This window comes from Coregonus lavaretus (genome assembly GCF_964263955.1).
Source record: "Coregonus lavaretus genome assembly, chromosome: 8".
In the NCBI taxonomy this organism is placed as follows: domain Eukaryota; kingdom Metazoa; phylum Chordata; class Actinopteri; order Salmoniformes; family Salmonidae; genus Coregonus; species Coregonus lavaretus.
This window is the reverse complement of record NC_139995.1, coordinates 31,831,340-31,854,181: the sequence shown is the minus strand read 5'-3', so window position 1 is coordinate 31,854,181 and position 22,842 is coordinate 31,831,340. Positions and strand designations below refer to the sequence as shown.

Below are 22,842 nucleotides of genomic sequence, written 5' to 3'. Positions count from 1 at the left end.
CAAAGGTGATTCAACAAAATACTGAGTAAAGGGTCTGAATACTTATGTAAATGTGATCTTTTTTTATTTTTAATACATTTACAAACATTTCTAAAAACCTGTTTTTGCTTTGTCATTATGGGGTATTTTGTGTAGATTGATGAGGGGAAAAAACTATTTAATCAATTTTAGAATAAGGCTGTAACGTAACAAAATGTGGAAAATACTGAATACTTTCCGAATGCACTGTACGTGCCAAATTAGAGGTTTGACTCCTTTTTATATGGTTGTAGGTAATGATTTGATGTATATTAGAAGGACAGATGCCGTCACAGAAGGACAGGTGCTGTCACAGAAGGTGAAACCGTGAGAGAGTGAGAGGCAGACAGAGAGAGAAAGGGGGAAGAGCCAAAGAAGGAGAGAAGCTGGCATATCAACTGAGAGGGGAGAGAAAGCATGAGAGAGACCACTTAAATGCACTTTATAGGATATTTACCACACTACAACTGATCATATATTCAACGTGGATATGTGGGTAATATATGGTTGAGACGTTGATCAGTGAGATTTCAACCTTTATTCACCCACTCAAAAAGACTGCCAGAAGTTTGTTGAATTCCCAATGTGTTATCACTATGCTTTCAACCATCTAAAAGCACAACCAAATTCCAATGGAAGTCAGATTTTTTATTTTGTTGTCATCTAATTGTGTTTCTTAAAAGCACAACAAAGTTCAAATGGGAATACGATGTCAGATATTTCGTATTTATACAACAATTTAATGTGTTATCACTTTGCTTCATCTAATAGCACAAGCAAATTAACATTGCAGTTGCGACTACATTAAAAGTACATAGTCCAAGTGATCAATGCTGTTGAAGATTCTGCACAGATTATTATAGCAATTGTGAAGATCTCCACAGACCTTTGCATGACATCTCGAACATGCAACCTTTCTATGATTACATAAGAAGACATTTATAGTTACAGTAGACTAACTTCAAAATGTGCCAATGGATGTGTTACGCATTCAAGGTTGAATAAATACTGTTACATTAGTTTGTAAGATAGCCTTAACTTTAGGCTATTTACTGTATTACAAAAGTAATATTGAATTGTGTTTGGTTGACAACACATTTGAAGGAGATGTATCTTTTGTGCCACTGACTTAGTCTGGCTTTAATTCCAGTTTGTCTATAAATGTATTGATATGTTGGATTCATGTCTCCATCTCAACCAAAAATCTAAGTTGAAGAATAGGACTAAATCAAATCAAACTTTATTTAAAGTGCATTTAATGCACTTTTTTTATATTTTCTTCAAGCTCTGTCAAGTTGGGTTTTGATCATTGCTAGACAGCCATTTTCAAGTCTTACTGTAGATTTTCACGCCAATTTAAGTTAAAACTGTAACTAGGCCACTCAGGAACATTCAATGTCGTCTTTGTAAGCAACTTCAGTGTATATTTGGCCTTGTGTTTTAGGTTATTGTCCTGCTGAAAGGGGAATTTGTCTCCCAGTGTCTGTTGGAAAGAAGACTGAACCAGGTTTCCCTCTAGGATTTTGCCTGTGCTTAGCTTTATTCACTTTATTCAGTTTATTTTTATCCTAAAAAAAACTCGCTAGCCCTTGCCGATGACAAGCATACCCATAACATGATGCAGCCACCACCATGCTTGAAAATATGAAGAGTGGTACTCAGTGATGTGTTGTGTTGGATTTGCCCCAAACATAACGCTTTGTATTCAGGATATAAAGTTAATTTCTTTGCCACATTGTTTTGCAGTTTTACTCTAGTGCCTTATTCCAAACAGGATGCATGTTTTGGAATATTTGTTTTGTGTACAGGCTTCCTTCTTTTCACGCTGTCATGCAACTTATTAAGCACATTTTTACTTCTGAACTTATTTAGGCTTTCCATAACAAAGGGGTTGAATACTTACAGTGGTGTGAAAAAGTGTTTGCCCCCTTCCTGATTTCATATTTGTTTGCATGTTTGTCACACACAAATGTTTCAGATCATCAAACAAATTTAAATATTAGTCAAAGATAACACAAGTAAACACAAAATGCAGTTTTGAAATAAGGTTGTTATTATTAAGGGAAAACAAAATCCAAACCCACATGGCCCTGTGTGAAAAAGTGATTGCCCCCTACAACCTAGTAACTGGTTGGGCCACCCTTCGCAGCAACAACTGCAAACAAGCGTTTGCGATAACTTGCAATGAGTCTTTTACAGCGCTGTGGAGGAATTTTGGCCCACTCATCTTTGCAGAATTGTTGTAATTCAGCCACTTTGGAGGGTTTTCGAGCATGAACTGCCTTTTTAAGGTCATGCCACAGCATCTCAATAGGATTCAGGTCAGGACTTTGACTAGGCCACTCCAAAGTCTTCATTTAGTTTTTCTTCAGCCATTCAGAGGTGGATTTGCTGGTGTGTTTTGGATCATTGTCCTGCTGCAGAACCCAAGTTCGCTTCAGCTTGAGGTCACGAACATGGCCGGACATTCTCCTTCAGGATTTTTTGGTAGACAGCAGAATTCATGGTTCCATTTATCACAGCAACTCTTCCAGGTCCTGAAGCAGCAAAACAGGCCCAGACCATCACACTACTACCACCACCATATTTTACTGTTGGTATGATGTTCTTTTTCTGAAATGCGGTGTTACTTTTACGCCAGATGTAATGGGACACACACCTTCCAAAAAGTTCAACTTTTGTCTTGTCAGTCCACAGAGTATTTTCCCAAAGGTCTTGGGGATCATCAATATGTTTTCTGGTAAAAATAAGACGAGCCTTAATGTTGTTTTTGCTCAGCAGTGGTTTTCGTCTTGGAACTCTGCCATGCAGGCCATTTTTGCCCAGTCTCTTTCTTATGGCGGAGTCATGAACACTGAGCTTAACTGAGGCAAGTGAGGCCTGCAGCTCTTTGGATGTTGTTGTGGCGTCTTTTGTGACCTCTTGGATGAGTCGTCGCTGCGCTCTTGGGGTAATTTTGGTCGGCCGGCCACTCCTGGGAAGGTTCACCACTGTTCCATGTTTTCACCATTTGTGGATAATGGCTCTCACTGTGGTTCGCTGGAGTCCCAAAGCTTTAGAAATGGCTTTATAACCTTTTCCAGACTGATGGATCTCAATTACTTTCTTTCTCATTTGTTCCTGAATTTCTTTGGATCTCGGCATGATATCTAGCTTTTGAGGATCTTTTGGTCTACTTCACTTTGTCAGGCAGGTCCTATTTAAGTGATTCCTTGATTGAGAACAGGTGTGGCAGTAATCAGGCCTGGGTGTGGCTAGAGGAATTGAACTCAGGTGTGATAAACCACAGTTGAGTTGTGTTATAACAGGGGGGCAAACACTTTTTCACACAGGGCCATGTAGTTTTGGATTTTGTTTTCCCTTAATAATAACAACCTTCATTTCAAAACTGCATTTTGTGTTTACTTGTGTTATCTTTGACTAATATTTAAATGTGTTTGATGATCTGAAACATTTAAGTGTGACAAACATGCAAACAAATAACTAATCAGGAAGGGGGCAAACACTTTTTCACACCACTGTATTAACTCAAGACATTTCAGCTTTTCATTTTTTATTAATTTCTAAACATTTTGAAAAACGTAATTCCACTTTGACATTATGGGGTATTGTGTGTATGCCAGTGACACAATATCTAAATTCAATCAATTTTAAATTCAGGCTGTAACACAACAAAATGTGGAAAAAGTCAAGGTGTGTGAATACTTTCTGAAGGCACTGTATGTTTTGTATATTTTTAGTTGAACCCTAGGTTGAATTGAAACAATAGCTGTTGATGACTTTGCAAATGTTATATAGGCCTAAATAGTATCATTGATGATATATGACTTATAAAGTATGGTTACATTTAATTTGCTCTGTTAAACCTACCCTTTGGAATGACTTCAATGGCAACAGTGAATATATTTAGTTATTAACAGATCTCTCAATAATCATTCTCATGGTAGCACATTGGTAGTAGTCAGTGACAAATATCAAAGCTAAGCAGGGCTTGGTTAAAACCCTCAATGGGAGACCAAATTAGTAGCTGTAGATGAATCAACTCTCCAGTAGGAGGTCTTTCCCATCCTATAGATTTTTTCTGATAGTGGATATAACGTTGAAGATCTGACATTCTTTCAAAGCTACAAATTCAACATATTTTATACAAGGTTTGTCTATGTTGAAAATGTGTTACAATGATGACATAATCCTGTGGTTGAAATTTCACCCTCAAAAAACAGTTGATGACTTTTTAAATCCAATATCTTTTCCACGTAGATTCCACGTCACAATACATTGACAAATTACGTAAAAACAATGTTGATTCAACCAGTTTGTGCCCAATTGGGTACTTTCCAGCTGGTGTTTTGTTTTACTTAACTGCCATTGACGTATAGTGTTTCAGTTGTAAATTAAGATCTAAAAGACATTTATCGTTAATGGTAATGGTCTTATCATAACGACTTCTGTAAATAGGCTGTGGTCAAACAGTTTCATTAATTTGACCATAAAAGGGCTGTAACTTTACAGATTCCGCAGGAAATATAAAAAATAGCATGAAAACTATTAGGCTGGATTTGATTTGTATTTGAGCAATTACATTTTATAGGTGAGGAATATTTATAGATTAACTCAATCTGTCTAGGGTTTCAGAAGGAAAAGGGGCACTACATTTGGAATTCATTATGTATGTGGGATGCTGTTTGTTTAGGGGAAAAGTTCAAGAAATGTTGTTTCTGTGTTTTTTAAATCATACAAGGGGAACAAACATTTAAGATGCATTATGCGTTTCTGCCCTCAGACAATTCTCTAAAGCGGTTGTTTTTTCCCTGCTCCCCTATCCTCTGAAAAATATAAACATGACCAGACTAACTGATGTATTCACATGTTAGTATTATTCCATCTACTATGGACTTTTTAATGAACTGAACAGTGATAAGTAGCAATTTGGGTGAGATCTAAAGCTACAGTGCATTCGGAAAGTATTCAGACCCCTTGACATTTTCCACATTTTGTTACGTTACAGCCTTATTCTACAATTAATTAAATTGTTTTTTCCACAATACCCTATAACGACAAAGCAAAAACAGGTTTTCAAAAAAATATAATAAAATAAAATAAATACACGGAAATATCACATTTACATAAGTATTCAGACCCTTTACTCAGTACTTTGTTGAAGCACCTTCGGCAGCGATTACAGCCTCGAGTCTTCTTGGGTATGATGCTACAAGCTTGGCACACCTGTATTTGGGGAGTTTCTCCCATTCTTCTCTGCATTTCCTCTCGAGCGCTGTCAGGTTGGATGAGGAGCGTCGCTGCACAGCTATTTTCAGGTCTCTCCAGAGATTGGGTTCAAGTCCGGGCTCTGGCTGGGCCACTCAAGGACATTCAGAGACTTGTCCCGAAGCCACTCCTGCGTTGTCTTGGCTGTGTGCTTAGGGTCTTTGTCCTGTTGGAAGATGAACCTTCGCCCCAGTCTGAGGTCCTGAGCGCTCTGGAGCAGGTTTTCATCAAGGATCTCTGTACTTTGCTCCGTTTATCTTTCCCTCGATCCTGACTAGTCTCCCAGTCCCCGCCACTGAAAAACATCACCACAGCATGATGCTGCTACCACCATGCTTCACCGTAGGGTTGGTGCCAGGTTTCTTCCAGACGTGACGCTTGGCATTCAGGACAAAGAGTTCAATCTTGGTTTCATCAGACCAGAGAATCTTGTTTCTCATGGTCTGAGAGTCCTTTAGGTGCCTTTTGGCAAACTCCAAGCGGGCTTCCGTCTGGCCACTCTACCATAAAGGCCTGATTAGTGGAGTGCTGCAGAGATGGTTGTCCTTCTGGAAGGTTCTCCCATCTCCACAGAGGAACTCTGGAGCTCTGTCTGACCAAGGCCCTTCTCCCCCGATTACTCAGTTTGGCCGGGCGGCCAGACATTTTTTGGTACCCTTCCCCAGATCTGTGCCTCGACACAATCCTGTCTCGGAGCTCTACGGACAATTCCCTCGACCTCATGGCTTGGTTTTTGCTCTGACATGCACTGTCAACTGTGGGACCTTATATAGACAGGTGTGTGCCTTTCCAAATGATGTCCAATCAATTGAATCTACCACAGGTGGATTCCAATAAAGTTGTAGAAACATCTCAAGGATGATCAATGGAAACAGGATGCACCTGAGCTCAATTTCGAGTCTCACAGCAAAGGGTCTGAATACTTATGTAAATAAGGTATTTCTGTTTTGTATTTTTTATAAATTTGCAAACATTTCTAAAAACCTGTTTTTGCTTTGTCATTATGGGGTATTGTTTGTAGATTGATGATGAAAACAATTCATTTAATCAATTTTAGAATAAGTCTGTAACAAAATGTAGAAAAAGTCAAGGGGTCTGAATATTTACCGAATGCACTGTAATATCTTGAGTGTTTTGAAATTTGTCCAGCTGTCGATTGTTGAGATACAACAAGAGCAGCCCGTTCTGCAGTGTATATACATACCAGTACCAGAACAAACATTTACGCTTTCACAAACAGAAACAGTGAGCTTTGTGTTAGATACTGAGAGATTCCTTCTCCTTTTTCCTAGTTTTCTATGTAGAAAACTGAACTTAATCTAAACTCATTAAAATATTTATATTCCACCCATCCCGGAGGCAGGTGTGCTTGTCTATTTTTAGTGAACGATTGGATGAGTAGGACATTGACTCATTCATCCCGACCACAGGCCACAGGCTGCATATCTTGATACTGTGTGTGTGTGTGCGCATGTGTGTGTTTGCGCACAGGGTTGGGTAGGTTACTTTCTAAATGTATTCCGTTACAGTTACTAGTTACGGTACCTGTCCAAAATTGTAATCATTAACGTAACTTTTGCATTACCCATTATCAGTAACGTAATCTGATTATTTTCCGTTACTTTTGGATTACTTTCCCCTTAAGTGGCATTAGAAGAAGACAAAAAGGATCCATCAAATGCATTTAGTGTGTCATCATAGTAGTCTCCGACTTGTGGTCAGACTCGCTCAGGTGGAACAAATGTAAAATGTTGCCTTTTCAACTCTGAATTAAACCTCTTAACATGCTGACTAGACCGGGCACGCGCGTGCGTCCACGTGCGCCATCACACGCATGTTGATTTGGAAGAGGTATTCGGAAGAGGTATTCGGAGTGGACTTCTAGTCCGACTCAGGAGGCGTGCACACCATCCACCGCTTCCGAGTATATTATTCGCTAATGTTCAGTCTCTGGACAACAAAGTAGACAAGCTCAGGGCGAGGATCTCCTTCCAGAGAGACGTCAGAGACTGTAACATACTCTGTTTCACAGAATCATAGCTCTCTCCAGATATACTGTCCCCGTCCATACAGCCAGCTGGGTTCTCAGTACATCGCACAGACAAGAATAAATAACTCTCCGGGAAGAAGAAAGGCAGTGGTGTATGTTTCATGATTAACTACTCATGGTGTGATTGTGATAACGTACAGAAACTCAAGTCCTTTTGTTCACCCGACCTAGAATACCTCACAATCAAATGCCGACCGTATTACCTCCCTAGAGAATTCTCTTCGGTTATAGTCACAGCCTTGTATATTCCTCCTCAAGCCGATACCACGACGGCCCTCAAGGACATTGTGCAAGCTGGAAACCACATCCTGAGGCTGCATTTATTGTAGCTGTGGATTTTAACAAAGCAAATTTGAGGAAAACGCTACAGAAGTTATATCAACACATTGCCTGTAGTACTCTCACTGCAAAAATGCTCAACCATTGTTACTCCCCCTTCCGGGATGGCTACAAGGCCCTCCCCCACCCTCCCTTAGGCAAATCAGATCACGACTCCATTTTGCTCCTCCCTTCCTATAGGCAGATACTCAAACAGGAAGTACCCGTGCTAAGGTCTATTCAACGATGCTTCAAGATTGTTTTGATCACACGGACTGGGATATGTTCCGGGTAGCCTCTGAGAATAACATTGATGTATACACGGTGAAGGTGAATGAGTTCATCAGGAAGTGTATAGGGGATGTTGTTCCCACTGTGACTATTAAAGCCTACCCAAACCAAAAACGTGGATAGATGGCAGCATTCGCGCAAAACTGAAACCATGAACCACCGCATTTAACCATGGCAAGGTGACTGGGAATATGGTTGAATACAAACAGTGTAGTTATTCCCTCCATAAGGCAATCAAGGAGGCAAAACGTCAGCACAGAGACAAAGTGGAGTCGCAATTCAACAGCTCAGACACAAGACGTATGTCGCAGGGCCTACAGACACCGACGTCTTGCACCCGGACAAGCTAAACACCTTCTTCGCCCTCTTTGAGGATAACACTGTGCCACCGACGCGGCCCGCTCCCAAGGACTGTTGGCTCTCATTCTCCATGGCCAACGTGAGTAAGACATTTAAGCGTGTTAACCCTCACAAGGCTGCCGGCCCAGACGGCATCCCTAGCCACGTCCTCAGAGCATGCGCAGACCAGCTGGCTGGAGTATTTACGGACATATTCATTTTCTCCCTATCCCAGTCTGCTGTCCCTACTTGCTTCAAGATGTCCACCATCGTTCCTGTACCCAAGAAAGCAAAGGTAACTGAACTAAATGACTATCGCCCAGTAGCACACTTCTGTCATCATTTTATTTTTATTTTTTATTTAACCTTTATTTAACCAGGTAAGCCAGTTGAGAACAAGTTCTCATCATCATGAAGTGCTTTGAGAAGCTAGTTAAGACTCATATCACCTCTACCTTACCTGACACCCTAGACCCACTTCAATGTGCATACCGCCCTAATAGATCTACAGACTATTTAATTGCCATCGCACTGCACACTGCCGTATCCCATCTGGACAAGAGGAATACCTATGTAAGAAGGCTGTTCATTGACTATAGCTCAGCCTTCAACACCATAGTACCCTCCAAGCTCATCATTAAGCTCGGGGCCCTGAGTCTGAACCCCGCCCAGTGCAACTGGGTCTTGACTTCCTGACAGGCCGCTCCCAGGTGGTGAAGGTAGGAAACAACACCTCCACTTTGCTGATCCTCAACACAGGGGCCCTACAAGGGTGTGTGCTCAGCCTCCTCCAATATTCCCTGTTCACCCATGACTGCGTGGCCACACACACCTCCAACTCAGTCATCAAGTTTGCAGACAACACAACAGTAGTAGGTCTGATTACCAACAATGACGAGACAGCCTACAGGGAAGAGGTCAGAGACCTGGGCGTGTGGTGCCAGGAAAATAACTTCTCCCTCAACGTGATCAAGACAAAGTAGATGATTGTGGACTATAGGAAAAAGAAAACGACCGAGCACGCCCCCATTCTCATCAACGGGGCTGTAGTGGAGCAGGTTGAGAGCTTCAAGTTCCTTGGTGTCCACATCACCAACAAACTGACATGGTTCAAGCACACCAAGACAGTCGTGAAGAGGGCACGACAAAACCTATTCCCCCTAAGGAGACTGAAAAAATTTGGCATGGGTCCTCAGATCCTCAAAAGGTTCTACAGCTGCACCATCGAGAGCATCCTGACTGGTTGCATCACTGCCTGGAATGACAACTGCTCGGCCTCCGACCACAAGGCACTACAGAGGGTAGTGGGTACAGCCCAGTACATCACTGGGGCCAAGCTTCCTGCCATCCAGGACCTCTATACCTGGCGGTGTCAGAGGAAGGTCCTAAAAATTATCAAAGACTCCAGCCACCCTAGTCATAGACTGTTCTCTCTGCTACCACACGGCAAGCTGTACCGGAACGCCAAGTCTAGGTCCAAGAGGCTTCTAAACAGCTTCTACCCCCAACATCTAATCAAATGGCTACCCAGACAATTTGCATTGCCCCACCCCCTCTCATTTACACTGCTGCTACTCTCTGTTTATTATCTATGCATAGTCACTTTAATAACTCTACCTACATGTACATATTTTTTAAATAAAAAAAAAAACATTTTTAGTCATTTAGCAGACGCTCTTATCCAGAGCGACTTACAGTTAGTGAGTGCATACATTTTTTATTTTTTTCATACTGGCCCCCGTGGGAATCGAACCCAAACCCTGGCATTGCAAGCGCCATGCTCTACCAACTGAGCTACACGGGACATATTACCTCAATTACCTCGGCTAACCGTTGCACCCGCACATTAACTCGGTACTGGTACCGCCAGTATATAGCCTCGCTATTGTTATTTTACTGCTGCTCTTTAATTATTATTATTATTTATTTGTTTAGGTATTCTTTCTTAAGACTGCATTGTTGGTTAAGGGCTTGTAAGTAAGCATTTCACTGTAAGGTCTACACCTGTTGTATTCGGCGCATGTGACAAATACAATTTGATTTGATTTGAAAGCCACAGGTCATAGCTGGGGTGGGGGGGGGGGGGGGGGAACACTACTACATTAATAAAATATTGCCCTCTTGATAGATTGATGACTAAAACCATAGTGAAACAGTGCAAAATGGCTGTCATCTCAACAGTTTTAAATGTCAATGAGAAAACAGAAAAGTGTCATAATGTATTTTTTTCACAAACATCGTTTCTGAATTTCAAAGTAATCCAATAAGTAATCATCTAGTTTTTCAAAAGTATCTGTAATCTGATTACAATATTTTTGCTGGTAACATAACTGATTACAGTTACAGTTTTTTTGTAATCAGATTACATGTGACTTATTACGTGTAATCGGTTACTCCCCAACCCTGTGTGTGTGTGTGTGTGTGCATGTGTGTGTGTGTGTGTGTGTAGACTACACAAAGTAATTCAGTGTCAGCTTCAATAGGTTTCCAGTCTAATGTATTTAGGAGTGTGTTAAGTGGGATTCCCATCATGACCTCTTTCATGTGGCAGGACTCTGTCAGAAGAGCTTGACATTCAGTCTGCTCTATGGGTTGGGTTAGTTCAGTAGTGTGACACGCTATGCTACTGTAAACACTTACAGATGCTGGATGGTGATTCACTATAGAGACCAATACATATATACTCTGCCCTCTCTTCCTCTGTTACTCTGTACTGCCTATATATAAATGGAGAGAAGGAAGAGAAGGCCATTAGGAATATTGGGCCATCTTGCTTCAGAGCAATGATGTTAACAAGAGTTGTTGAGTCACCTTTCTTCACTGAGCATGTTATTTAGTTACATTTACATTTACGTCATTTAGCAGACACTCTTATCCAGAGCGACTTACAAATAGATAGCCCCATTGATCTGTGACATGATGAGGTCCTTGTAGTGAAGTGAGGGGAAACAAGGCAGGCTGAAGAGTAATGTGTCTCTCCACACTCTGTGACCCTCAGAGGCCTCACTGACTAAAGGACCTTTGTGTTTGTCTTAATGAGGACACACTGTGGGCCAGCTCAGAGTCAGACCACACTCAGTGTGTGTATATGTGTGTATTTCTCAACTCAGTGTGTGTGTGTGTGTCTATAGTGTACATTTGTATATGAATATGTATATAGTGTAACATTTGTGTGTGTCTGTGTGCAGGTTGTGAAGATGTGGAGCTGGGTTTTCCCTGTGGCTGTCCTGCTGTCCTCAGTGCACCAGGCTGAAGCACAAGGTAAACAATGAACCCTCTGCATACAGTAGAACAGCTACATTGCCTTCAGAAAGTTTTCACGCCCTTTGACTTTTTCCACATTTTGTTGTGTTACAGCTTAAATTTAGATTTTGTGTCACTGGTCTACATACAATACCCCATAATGTCAAAGTGGAATTATGTTTTCAAAAATGTTAATAAATTAATAAAAAATGAAAAGCTGAAATTAGTCAATAAATATTCAACCTCTTTGTTATGGCAAGCCTAAATAAGGTCAGGAGTAAAAATGTGCTTAACATGTCACATAATAAGTTGCATGGACTCACTCTGTGTACAATAATAGTGTTTAGAATTATTTATGAATGACTACCTCATTTCTGTACCCCACACATAGAAATTATCTGTAAGGTCCCTCAGTCGAGCAGTGAATTTTAAACACATATTCAACCACAAAGATCAGGGAGGTTTTCCAATGCCTCACAAAGAAGGGCACCTATTGGTAGATGGGTAAAAATAAAAAAAGCAGACATTGAATAACCCTTTGAGCATGGTGAAGTTATTAATTACACTTTGGATGGTGTATCAATACACCCAGTCACTACAAAGAGACAGGCGTCATTCGTAACTCAGTTGCCAAAAAGAAGGAAGCCTGTACAGAATACAAATACTCCAAAACATGCATCCTGTTTGCAATAAGGCACTAAAGTAAAACTGCAAAAAATGTGGCAAAGAAATTAACTTTATGTCCTAAATACAAATCCAACACAACACATCACTGAGTACCACTCTTCATATTTTCAAGCATGGTGGTGGCTGCATCATGTTATGGGTATGCTTGTCATCGGCAAGGACTAGGGAATCTTTTAGGATAAAAATAAACAGAATCCTAGAGGAAAACCTGGTTCAGTCTGCTTTCCAACAGACACTGGGAGACAAATTCACCTTTCAGCCAAATATACACTGGAGTTGCTTACCAAAACAACATTGAATGTTCCTGAGTGGCCTAGTTACAGTTTTGACTTAAATAGGCTTGAACATCTATGGCAAGACTTGAACATGGCTGTCTAGCAATGATCAACAACCAACTTGACAGAGCTTGAAGAATTTTTAAAATAAGGATTTGCAAATATTGTACAATTCAGTTGTGCAAAGCTCTTAGAGACTTACCCAGAAAGACTCACAGCTGTAATTGCTGCCAAAGGTGATTCTAACATGTATTGACTCAGGGGTGTGAATACTTTTTTAAAGGAGATATGTCTGTCTTTCATTTTCAATACATTTGCAAACATTTCTAACATGTTTTCACTTTTCCATTATGGGGTGTTGTGTGTAGATGGGTGATGTTTTTATTTATTTAATCAATTTTGAATTCAGGCTGTAACACAACAAAATGTGAATAAGTCAAGGGGTATGAATACTTTCTGAACACACTGTATCTATTCTAAGCCACATTATACACTTGTTTATTAGGTACACCACCCCATTCACAAAAATTGTTCGCTCCTACAGACAGTGAGCCACGTGGCCGTGGCCTGCTATATAAAGCAGGGATCAAGGCATTCGGTTACTGTTCGATTGAACATTAGAATGGGCAAAACAAGTGACCTAAGTGACTTTGAGCTTGGTATGATCGTCGGTGCCAGACGCACCGGTTCCAGTATCTCAGAAACGTCTGGCCTCCTGGGCTTTTCATGCACGACAGTGTCTAGGGTTTACTGAGAATGGTGTGACAAACAAAAAACATCCAGTTAGCGGCAGTCCTGTGGGCGAAAACAGCTCATTAATGAGAGGTCGAAGGAGAATGTCAAGAATCGTGCAAGCTAACAAGCGGGCCACAAACAGGCAAATAACGGTGCAGTACAACAGTGGTGTGCAGAACTGCATCTCAGAACGCACAACTCGTCGGTCCTTGTCACGGATGGGCAATTGCAGCAGACGACTACACCGGGTCCACTTCTGTCAGCTAAAAACAAGAAGCGGCTCCAGTGGACCCGCGCTCACCAACACTGGACAATTGAGGAGTGGAAAAACATTGCCTTGTCTGACAAATCCCGGTTCCTGTTGGGCCATACTGATGGCAGTGTCAGGATTTGTCGTAAGCAGCATGAGTCCATGGCCCTATCCTGCCTGGTGTCAATGGTACAGGCTGGTGGCAGTGGTGTAATGGTGTGGGAAATGTTTTCCTGGCACACGTTAGTTCCCTTGGTACCAATTGAGCAACGTTTCCATGCCCTGAAGAATTCAGGCTGTTCTGGAGACAAAGGGAGGTCTGACCCGGTACTAGATAGGTGTACCGAATAAATTGGCCACTGAGTGTATGTCTGCACTAACTCTCTCTACTTGCTTCATCATGGTAGCCTGCCCTACTGTAGCCCACATTTCTAACCCTCAGAGCTAAGATAAAGAGACTCACTAATGTACCTCTCTTTAGGCAGGTGTAATAATGTTGGAGCAGCAGACATAGTGTTCCTGATAGATGGCTCATCAAGTATCGGCAGGGCCAACTTCCTGCAAGTCAAGGGCTTCATGGCTGGCATCGTCAAGCCCTTCGCCAGCTCTGTGGGCCAATCAGGGATCCGGTTCGGGGCCGTGCAGTACAGCGACACCTCTAGGTCAGACACTGAGAGTCTTGTCTGTAATGTTTGCTTCTACTAACAATTATCTGTTGGTACAATACATTAACATTAACACTTGACTCTTCTTTCTTGTCTGTTACCAATAGTTTTTTACCCCCTTAATAATGGTGAATGGTTTTCCCCAGGTGATGCAGTAGTTTATTGTTGTGTGTTTTGTCCCATTTAGGGTGGAGTTCACCTTCACCACCTACCTGAATGGCACTGAGCTGGTCAGCGCTGTGGAGAACCTCAACTACAAGGGGGGAAACACTCGCACCGGTGCCGGCCTCAAATTTGTCGCTGACAACTTTTTCAACCCCACCTCCATCCGGAACGTCTCAAAGGTCTGACAGAGGGATAGAATAGATTGAAAGAGACTATATTTTGTCCCGTGACAGACCATGACTTGACATATTCCTCTCTCTCTCTTTCTCTCTCTCTCTCTCTCTCTCTCTCTCTCTCTCTCTCTCTCTCTCTCTCTCTCTCTCTCTCTCTCTCTTTCTCTCATGTAGGTCTGTATACTGATCACAGATGGAAAGTCTCAAGACAATGTAAGGGACCCAGCTCAGAAGCTACGGAGTCTGGGAGTGGAGATGTTTGCAGTGGGTAGGTTTGTGAGATCAAATCAAATCAACGTTTATTTGTCATGTGCACAGAATAAATGCTTACTTGCAAGCACTCAAGTACAAATATCAAAAGTCAAAGTTGTAAAAATATGAAATGTGCTATGTAAATTATGACTGTTATTTACAAGTAGTGAAGTGAATAGTGACTTGGTTGAGCAGCTTAAATAAATAGTAATAAATAGTAACAGCAATGATGACCATAAGTGTGTGCGTGTGTGTGAGTTGTGAGTGTGTGTGTGTATGGGTTGGGTGTATTGAGAGTCAGTGCAAGTAGTCTCGTAAGGTGCAGGTGAATAGCAAGCAGGTCTGTGCAGGTAGACAAATAGGGTTAGCTGTTCAGCAGTCTTATGGCTTGGAGGTAGAAGCTGTCTCGGAACCTGTTGGTCGAGACCTGATGCTCCAATACCGTCTGACTTGCCACATTGACTCATTAATCCCGACCACAAGCCTCAGGCGGTATATCTTGATAGTGTGTGTGTGTACGGTATTTGACTGGTTGTTTTTGTCTCTGTCAGGTATAAAGAGTGCAGACCAGACTGAGTTGGCTCTGATAGCCACTCCTCCTCAGAGAGACTACACATTCTTTGTGGGGGACTTTAAGCTGCTCAACACACTGCTCTCCCTGGTGGGCCCGCGTGTGTGTTCCAGCTCAGGTGGAGTCTACGCTAGCGATGGTAAACACACACTGCCATACATTACACTGGAACAGACTCAGCTCAGTACAATACATTACTGTCTATTACACAATAAAAATCACCTCTCATTGTCTTCCCTCTCCTCCACACACCATCTCTTTCTCTTTCTCTTTCTCTCTTTTTCTGGCAGAGGCCTTTTCCGGTCCCTCTAACCTCCAGTTCTCAAGCCAGACCTCTGATTCGCTCAGGATCCGGTGGACTCCCGCAGGGGGGCCTGTGAGTGGCTATGTGGTGCAGTACACACCCCTTTCTGGCCTGGGCCAGCCAATCACAGCGGAGCTGCATCAGGTGGGCACTGCTGGTTGGGTGGGGGGGTGTGGTGTTCATTCCTGACTCAGGGGATGGGCAGCAGGCAGCAGTTCATACTGTAAATGTGACCCAGATTCTAATTGCTCATTGTAGTTTTGGGAGCCTGCTACATGGCAGACAGACAGAGAGACAGAGAGGGATTTGGTTGAGTAGGAACATGTTTTAATGGGTGGATCTAGAGTTTGATTGAGTTTCTGTGTCTGTGCAGATTAAACGTTGGCTGGAAAACAGTGAAATTCCCGGTCTGTGACTGTGTGTTGGTAATCATGACTCATGACCATAATAAAGAATGGCATAGATTAGTCTGTGAACATTCACCCCAGTCAAAGGCTTTGACAAAACCTGTTGCTATGCAATAACATTGAATACCTATTTACAGCAGGAGCTTTGAATGTTGGCTTACATTTGTCTGAGGTGCACAAGTGCAATTCTCGAGTTCCACAATCATGCTGGTCTTTTTTATTTATATTTTTTATGGGGGGTAGATCAGCTTAATATTGCAGAAAGATTGTAACTTCCATCAATGTAATTGTCTGCATCACTTCCAATCCCCCATGTTATTTATATATATATATACACATATATTCACATATACAGTGGGGAGAACAAGTATTTGATACACTGCCGATTTTGCAGGTTTTCCTACTTACAAAGCATGTAGAGGTCTGTAATTTTTATCATAGGTACACTTCAACTGTGAGAGACGGAATCTAAAACAAAAATCCAGAAAATCACATTATATGATTTTAAAGTAATTAATAAGCATTTTATTGCATGACATAAGTATTTGATCACCTACCAACCAGTAAGAATTCCGGCTCTCACAGACCTGTTAGTTTTTCTTTAAGTAGCCCTCCTGTTCTTCACTCATTACCTGTATTAACTGCACCTGTTTGAACTCGTTACCTGTATAAAAGACACCTGTCCACACACTCAATCAAACAGACTCCAACCTCTCCACAATGGCCAAGACAAGAGAGCTGTGTAAGGACATCAGGGATAAAATTGTAGACCTGCACAAGGCTGGGATGGGCTACAGGACAATAGGCAAGCAGCTGGTGAGAAGGCAACAACTGTTGGCGTAATTATTAGAAAATGGAAGAAGTTCAAGATGACAGTCAATCACCCTCGGTCTGGGGCTCCATGCAAGATCTCACCTCGTGGGGCATCAATGATCATGAGGAAGGTGAGGGATCAGCCCAGAACTACACGGCAGGACCTGGTCAATGACCTGAAGAGAGCTGGGACCACAGTCTCAAAGAAAACCATTAGTAACACACTACGCCGTCATGGATTAAAATCCTGCAGCGCACGCAAGGTCCCCCTGCTCAAGCCAGCGCATGTTCAGGCCCGTCTGAAGTTTGCCAATGACCATCTGGATGATCCAGAGGAGGAATGGGAGAAGGCCATGTGGTCTGATGAGCCAAAAATAGAGCTTTTTGGTCTAAACTCCACTCGTCGTATTTGGAGGAAGAAGAAGGATGAGTACAACCCCAAGAACACCATCCCAACCGTGAAGCATGGAGGTGGAAACATCATTCTTTGGGGATGCTTTTCTGCAAAGGGGACAGGACGACTGCACCATATTGAGGGGAGGATGGATGGGGCCATGTATCGCGAGATCTTGGCCAACAACCTCCTTCCCTCAGTAAGAGCATTGAAGATGGGTCGTGGCTGGGTCTTCCAGCATGACAACGACCCGAAACACACAGCCAGGGCAACTAAGGAGTGGCTCCGTAAGAAGCATCTCAAGGTCCTGGAGTGGCCTAGCCAGTCTCCAGACCTGAACCCAATAGAAAATCTTTGGAGGGAGCTGGAAGTCCGTATTGCCCAGCGACAGCCCCGAAACCTGAAGGATCTGGAGAAGGTCTGTATGGAGGAGTGGGCCAAAATCCCTGCTGCAGTGTGTGCAAACCTGGTCAAGACCTACAGGAAACATGTGATCTCTGTAATTGCAAACAATGGTTTCTGTTCCAAATATGAAGCTCTGCTTTTCTGATGTATCAAATACTTATGTCATGCAATAAAATGCAAATTAATTACTTAAAAATCATACAATGTGATTTTCTGGATTTTTGTTTTAGATTCCGTCTCTCACAGTTGAAGTGTACCTATGATAAAAATTACAGACCTCTACATGCTTTGTAAGTAGGAAAACCAGCAAAATCGGCAGTGTATCAAATACTTGTTCTCCCCACTGTATACACACATACACACATACATACATACATACATACATACACATACATATCCTTTAAAAAATATATATATTCCCCTTTATTACTTTCCAACCCCGCCACCCTTTCCCTACTTGGAGTAAACTAGTGAACAACAATGCTTAGGCCTCTACTTCCAGCTTGTACTTACTATCTACATTTTATGGACACTGTCAATTTTACAATAATTATATTTTGTTTGTTTTTTCTCCTGAACTTCTTCAACTCTCAACCTCTCCGATCATTTTCATGATGTCCATCCGGTTTGCTTCTATATGCCATATCTTTCTAACTGTGCTCTTTCACAAAAGCTCCCAACCTACAACCTATATACTTGTTATGGACACAGTATGCTTACATTATTAGTTATCTTGTTATTATTTGTTGTTAGTTGTTATTAGTCCCATCCTTCAATTCCATTCAACACCTCCCATCTATCTCTTAACACCATCCATATAGGATTTCTATTTGCCATATATATTTTAACTGTACTGTGATGTCTTACAAAAGTTCTGAACCTTTCTATTCTCATTGTTTCTACAGATTGTGAATTGAAAATAAACATTTTTGTTAAAAGTATTATTATATTATTGATCAATTGACTATGACTTATCAGATCACCCAGTAATGCTATCCGTAAGGTTAGCTCCAGGTAAATATTGCAATCCTTTAGCCATTCCTGGAACTGTGTCCAAAAACAAGCTACAAAAGGACAGTACCAAAACAAATGATCTAGTGATTCTGTCTCTTCGCAGCAAAATCTGCAGAGCTGGGAAGATTGTATCCCCTATATAAATAACATTCTATTGGTAGCAAGAATTTTATATAATAATTTAAATTGAAAGATTCTAAGTTTTGAATCCGGCGTCGTTTTGCGTATCAGCTCATAAACACTATGCCATGGGATCGGTATGTCAAAAATCTCTTCCCAACTATTTTGCAATCTATATGGGATGGCTGTCAATCCTTTGGTCCTTAAATGAAACTGATATACTTTTTTATTTATCACAGTTTTCCTTAACCAATTTTGTTATTTAATGCAAGGCCGACAGACAAGTTCCTTACTTTCTCCCCCTTCCACTTTCCTCTTCCATTTTTGCGGTAAGGCTGCAATTATTTTGTTGTATTTTGGGTAGAGCAGACATTTCCATATGTTTTTTTTAGCTGCATAACTCCACCAGTCCTACCGATGATATCATGTCCGAAGATTATACCTTTTTTAAACATTTTGTCAAAAAAAACGTTTTTTTTTGTCAATTAGTTTAAATTTGAGTTTAACCACAATATTTGTTGCATTATTTGTTCTGTCGTTTCTGGAGGATTAAATTGAAATTGCAACCAACTTTCTATGGCTTGTTTTAGAAATAGTGATATTTGGGAGATGATTTCCTTTTCAAATAACTGAAAGTGAGTGGTTGTAATCTGAATAAAAGGAAAAAGGCCATTCTTGAACATTGGGTGAGACAATCTTACCAGTTCGGATTTAAGTATAACTTTTGTATGACTGAAGCTTTTAGTGATAGGTCTAATGCTTTAATATTTAATAATTTCTGTCCTCCGAATTCATATTCATTATATAAATAGGCCCGTTTAATTTTGACTGGCTTGCCGTTCCAAATCAATTGGAATATTTTTTTCTCATATAATTTAAAAAACTTTTCGCTAGGCGTAGGCAAGACCATAAGCAAATGGGTAAACTGGGATAATACTAAAGAGTTAATAAGGGTGATTTTTCCACAAATTGACAGGTATGTACCTTTCCATGGTAGCACGATCTTATCTATTTTTGCTAACTTTCTATTAAAATTGATTGAAGTGAGATCATTTATTTCCTTTGGGATATGTATTCCGAGTATATCCACATCACCATCAGACCATTTTATTGGTAAACTACATGAGAATGTAGAAATTGTATTTTTTAGTGATCCAATACGTAATATAGTACATTTGTCATAATTTGGTTGTAATCCAGAGAGGTTAGAAAATGTATCTAGATATATCCTCTATGAGGCTGTGGAGGGATTGTAGTTGTGGATTTAAAAGAAAATAATCATCAGCGTACAATGACACCTTTGTTTTTAAGCCCTGGATTTCTAATCCCCTGATATTATTGTTGAATCTGATTTTAATAGCTAACATCTCGCTGGCCACAATAAATAGATAAGCCGATAGTGGACAAACTTGTTTTACTCCTCTTGACAGTTTAAAACTTTCGGAGAAATAGCCATTATTTACTATTTTACACCTAGGGTTACTATACATGATTTTGACCCATTTTATAAGAGATTTGCTCCAGGCATTTATATATAAACCCCAGTCGTACTTTATCAAATGCCTTTTCGAAGTCTGCTATGAATAGCAGGCCTGGTTTCCCAGATTTTCCATAGTGTTCTATTGTTTCCAATACTTGCCTTATATTATCTCCAATGTATCTTCCATGTAAAAAACCTGTCTGATTAGAATGAATAATATCCTCGACATGCTGGTCTTTGTGATACGGTTTGTATAGAGAGTGCACACACACCTAGTTTCTCAGGTATAAACCAGTATCTGGTCAAAAACCAGCTGACACTGCAGCCCTTTTACGAACCAGAACTATGCACCCCTGTCTCCTGTACTTACCCCTCTCTCCCCCCTGTCTACCCCTGCAGGAGACAGTGTCTGCAGGTCAGAGGAGCTTTGTGGCCAAAGAGCTGAAGTCAGGGACAGACTACCTGGTGACGATCATCACCCAATACCCCAACAGTGTGGGAGAGCCTGTGTTTGCCAAGGCACGAACCAGTGAGTACACAGAGCGGGTCGGACAGAGGGAGAATGGGAGGGAGGGGGTAGGAGAGATGAGATGAGAAGATTAGATAATTAGAAACCAAGGCACGAATAAGTGAGTACACAGAGAGAGATGGAGGAAGAGGAGGGGGGATGAAAGTAGGGAGGAGAGAAGGAGAGAGTCATTTCAATAAAGTTAAATTACATTTGACAGACGAGTGTGGATGGGGAAGATATTTGGTATTTTATTAGGATCCTCATTAGCTGTTGCAAAAGCAGCAGCTACTCTTCCTGGGGTCCACACAAAACATGAAACATGACATAATACAGAACATTAATAGACAAGAACAGCTCAAGGACAGAACTACATAAAACATTTTTTTAAAGGCACACGTAGCCTACATATCAATACATACACACAAACTATCTAGATCAAATAGGGGAGAGGCGTTGTGCTGTGAGGTGTTGCTTTATCTGTTTTTTTAAACAAGGTTTGCTGTTTATTTGAGCAATATGAGATGGAGTTCCATGCAATAATGGCTCTATATAATACTGTACGCTTTCTTGAATTTGTTCTGGATTTGGGGACTGTGAAAAGACCCCTGGTGACATGTCTGGTGGGGTAAGTGTGTGTGTCAGAGCTGTGTGTAAGTTGACTGTGCAAACAATTTGGGATTTTCAACACAATGTTTCTTATAAAAAGAAGTGATGCAGTCAGTCTCTCCTCAACTCTTAGCCAAGAGAGACTGGCATGCATAGTATTTATATCATCCCTCTGATTACAATGAAGAGCAAGACGTGCCGCTCTGTTCTGGGCCAGCTGCAGCTTAACTAGGTCTTTCCTTTCAGCACTCGACCACACGACTGGACAATAATCAAGATAAGAAAAAACTAGCCTTGCAGAACTTGCTTTTTGGAGTGTGATGTCAAAAAAGCAGAGCATATTTTTATTAGGGACAGATCTCTCCCCATCTTTACAACCATTGAATCTATATGTTTTGACCATGACAGTTTACAATCTAAGGTAACGCCAAGTAATTTAGTCTCCTTAAACACCATTTTTTCCAACAGTTTGCTATGAGCTGGCAGCAAGCCTGTTAGAACCAGTAAAGGCCGCTTTACCACTTTTGGGTAGCGGAATTACTTTGGCTTACCTCCAGGCCTGAGGACAAATACTTTCCTCTAGGCTCAGATTAAAGATATGACAGATAGGAGCGGCTATAGAGTCAGCTACCATCCTCAGTAGCTTTCCATCTTTCCAAGTTGTCAATGCCAGGAGGTTTGTCATTATTGATCGATAACAATAATTTTTCCACCTCTCCCACGCTAACTTTACAAAATTCAACTTGCAATTTTTTAAATGCATGAATATGATGGCTCACTGTTCGTTGTTGGTTCGTTGTTGTTCTGTTTGACCTAATTTCTACCAGCATGTCACATGTGCAACCAGAGGGAAAAAAATATTTTACTCCAAACATAGAGACACGTACAAAGCTCTCCCTCGATCCTCCATTTGGCAAGTCTGACCATAATTCTATCCTCCTGATTCCTGCTTACAAGCAAAAACTCAAGCAGGAAGTACCAGTGACTCTCTCAATACGGAAGTGGTCTGATGACGTGGAGGCTAAGCTACAGGACTGTTTTGCTAGCAAAGACTGGAATATGTTCCGGGATTCATCCGATAGCATTGAAGAGTACAGTCGTGGTGAAAAGTTTTGAGAAGGACACAAATACTAATTTTCACAAAGTCTGCTGCCTCAGTTTTGATGATGGCAGTTTGCATATACTCCAGAATGTCATGAAGAGTGATCAGATGAATTGCAAATAATTGCAAAGTCCCTCTTTGCCATGAAAATGAACTTAATCCCCCCAAAATATTTCCACTGCATTTCAGCCCTGCCACAAAAGGACCAGCTGCCATCATGTCAGTGATTCTCTCGTTAACACAGGCGAGAGTGTTGACGAGGACAAGGCTGGAGATCAATCTGTCATGCTGATTGAGTTAGAATAACAGACTGGAAGCTTTAAAAGGAGGGTGGTGCTTGAAATCATTGTTATTCCTCTGTTAATGTCACGATCGTCGTAAGAACC

General features: G+C 41.2%; 1 protein-coding gene across 1 annotated transcript in view; it reads left to right on the top strand.

Annotated features, from left to right (window-relative positions):
- LOC311134011 (uncharacterized protein) overlaps nt 1–22,842 on the top strand; it is a gene marked incomplete at its 5' end in the record, with an annotated part of 137,760 nt that overhangs the window by 24,624 nt on the left and 90,294 nt on the right. Inside the window, 7 exons of the mRNA XM_084167625.1 lie at nt 11,473–11,545; nt 13,956–14,136; nt 14,327–14,483; nt 14,652–14,745; nt 15,281–15,439; nt 15,591–15,748; nt 20,637–20,766. Coding sequence (XP_084023751.1) covers nt 11,473–11,545; nt 13,956–14,136; nt 14,327–14,483; nt 14,652–14,745; nt 15,281–15,439; nt 15,591–15,748; nt 20,637–20,766 — 952 coding nt within the window. The remainder of the gene's footprint in view (nt 1–11,472; nt 11,546–13,955; nt 14,137–14,326; nt 14,484–14,651; nt 14,746–15,280; nt 15,440–15,590; nt 15,749–20,636; nt 20,767–22,842) is intronic.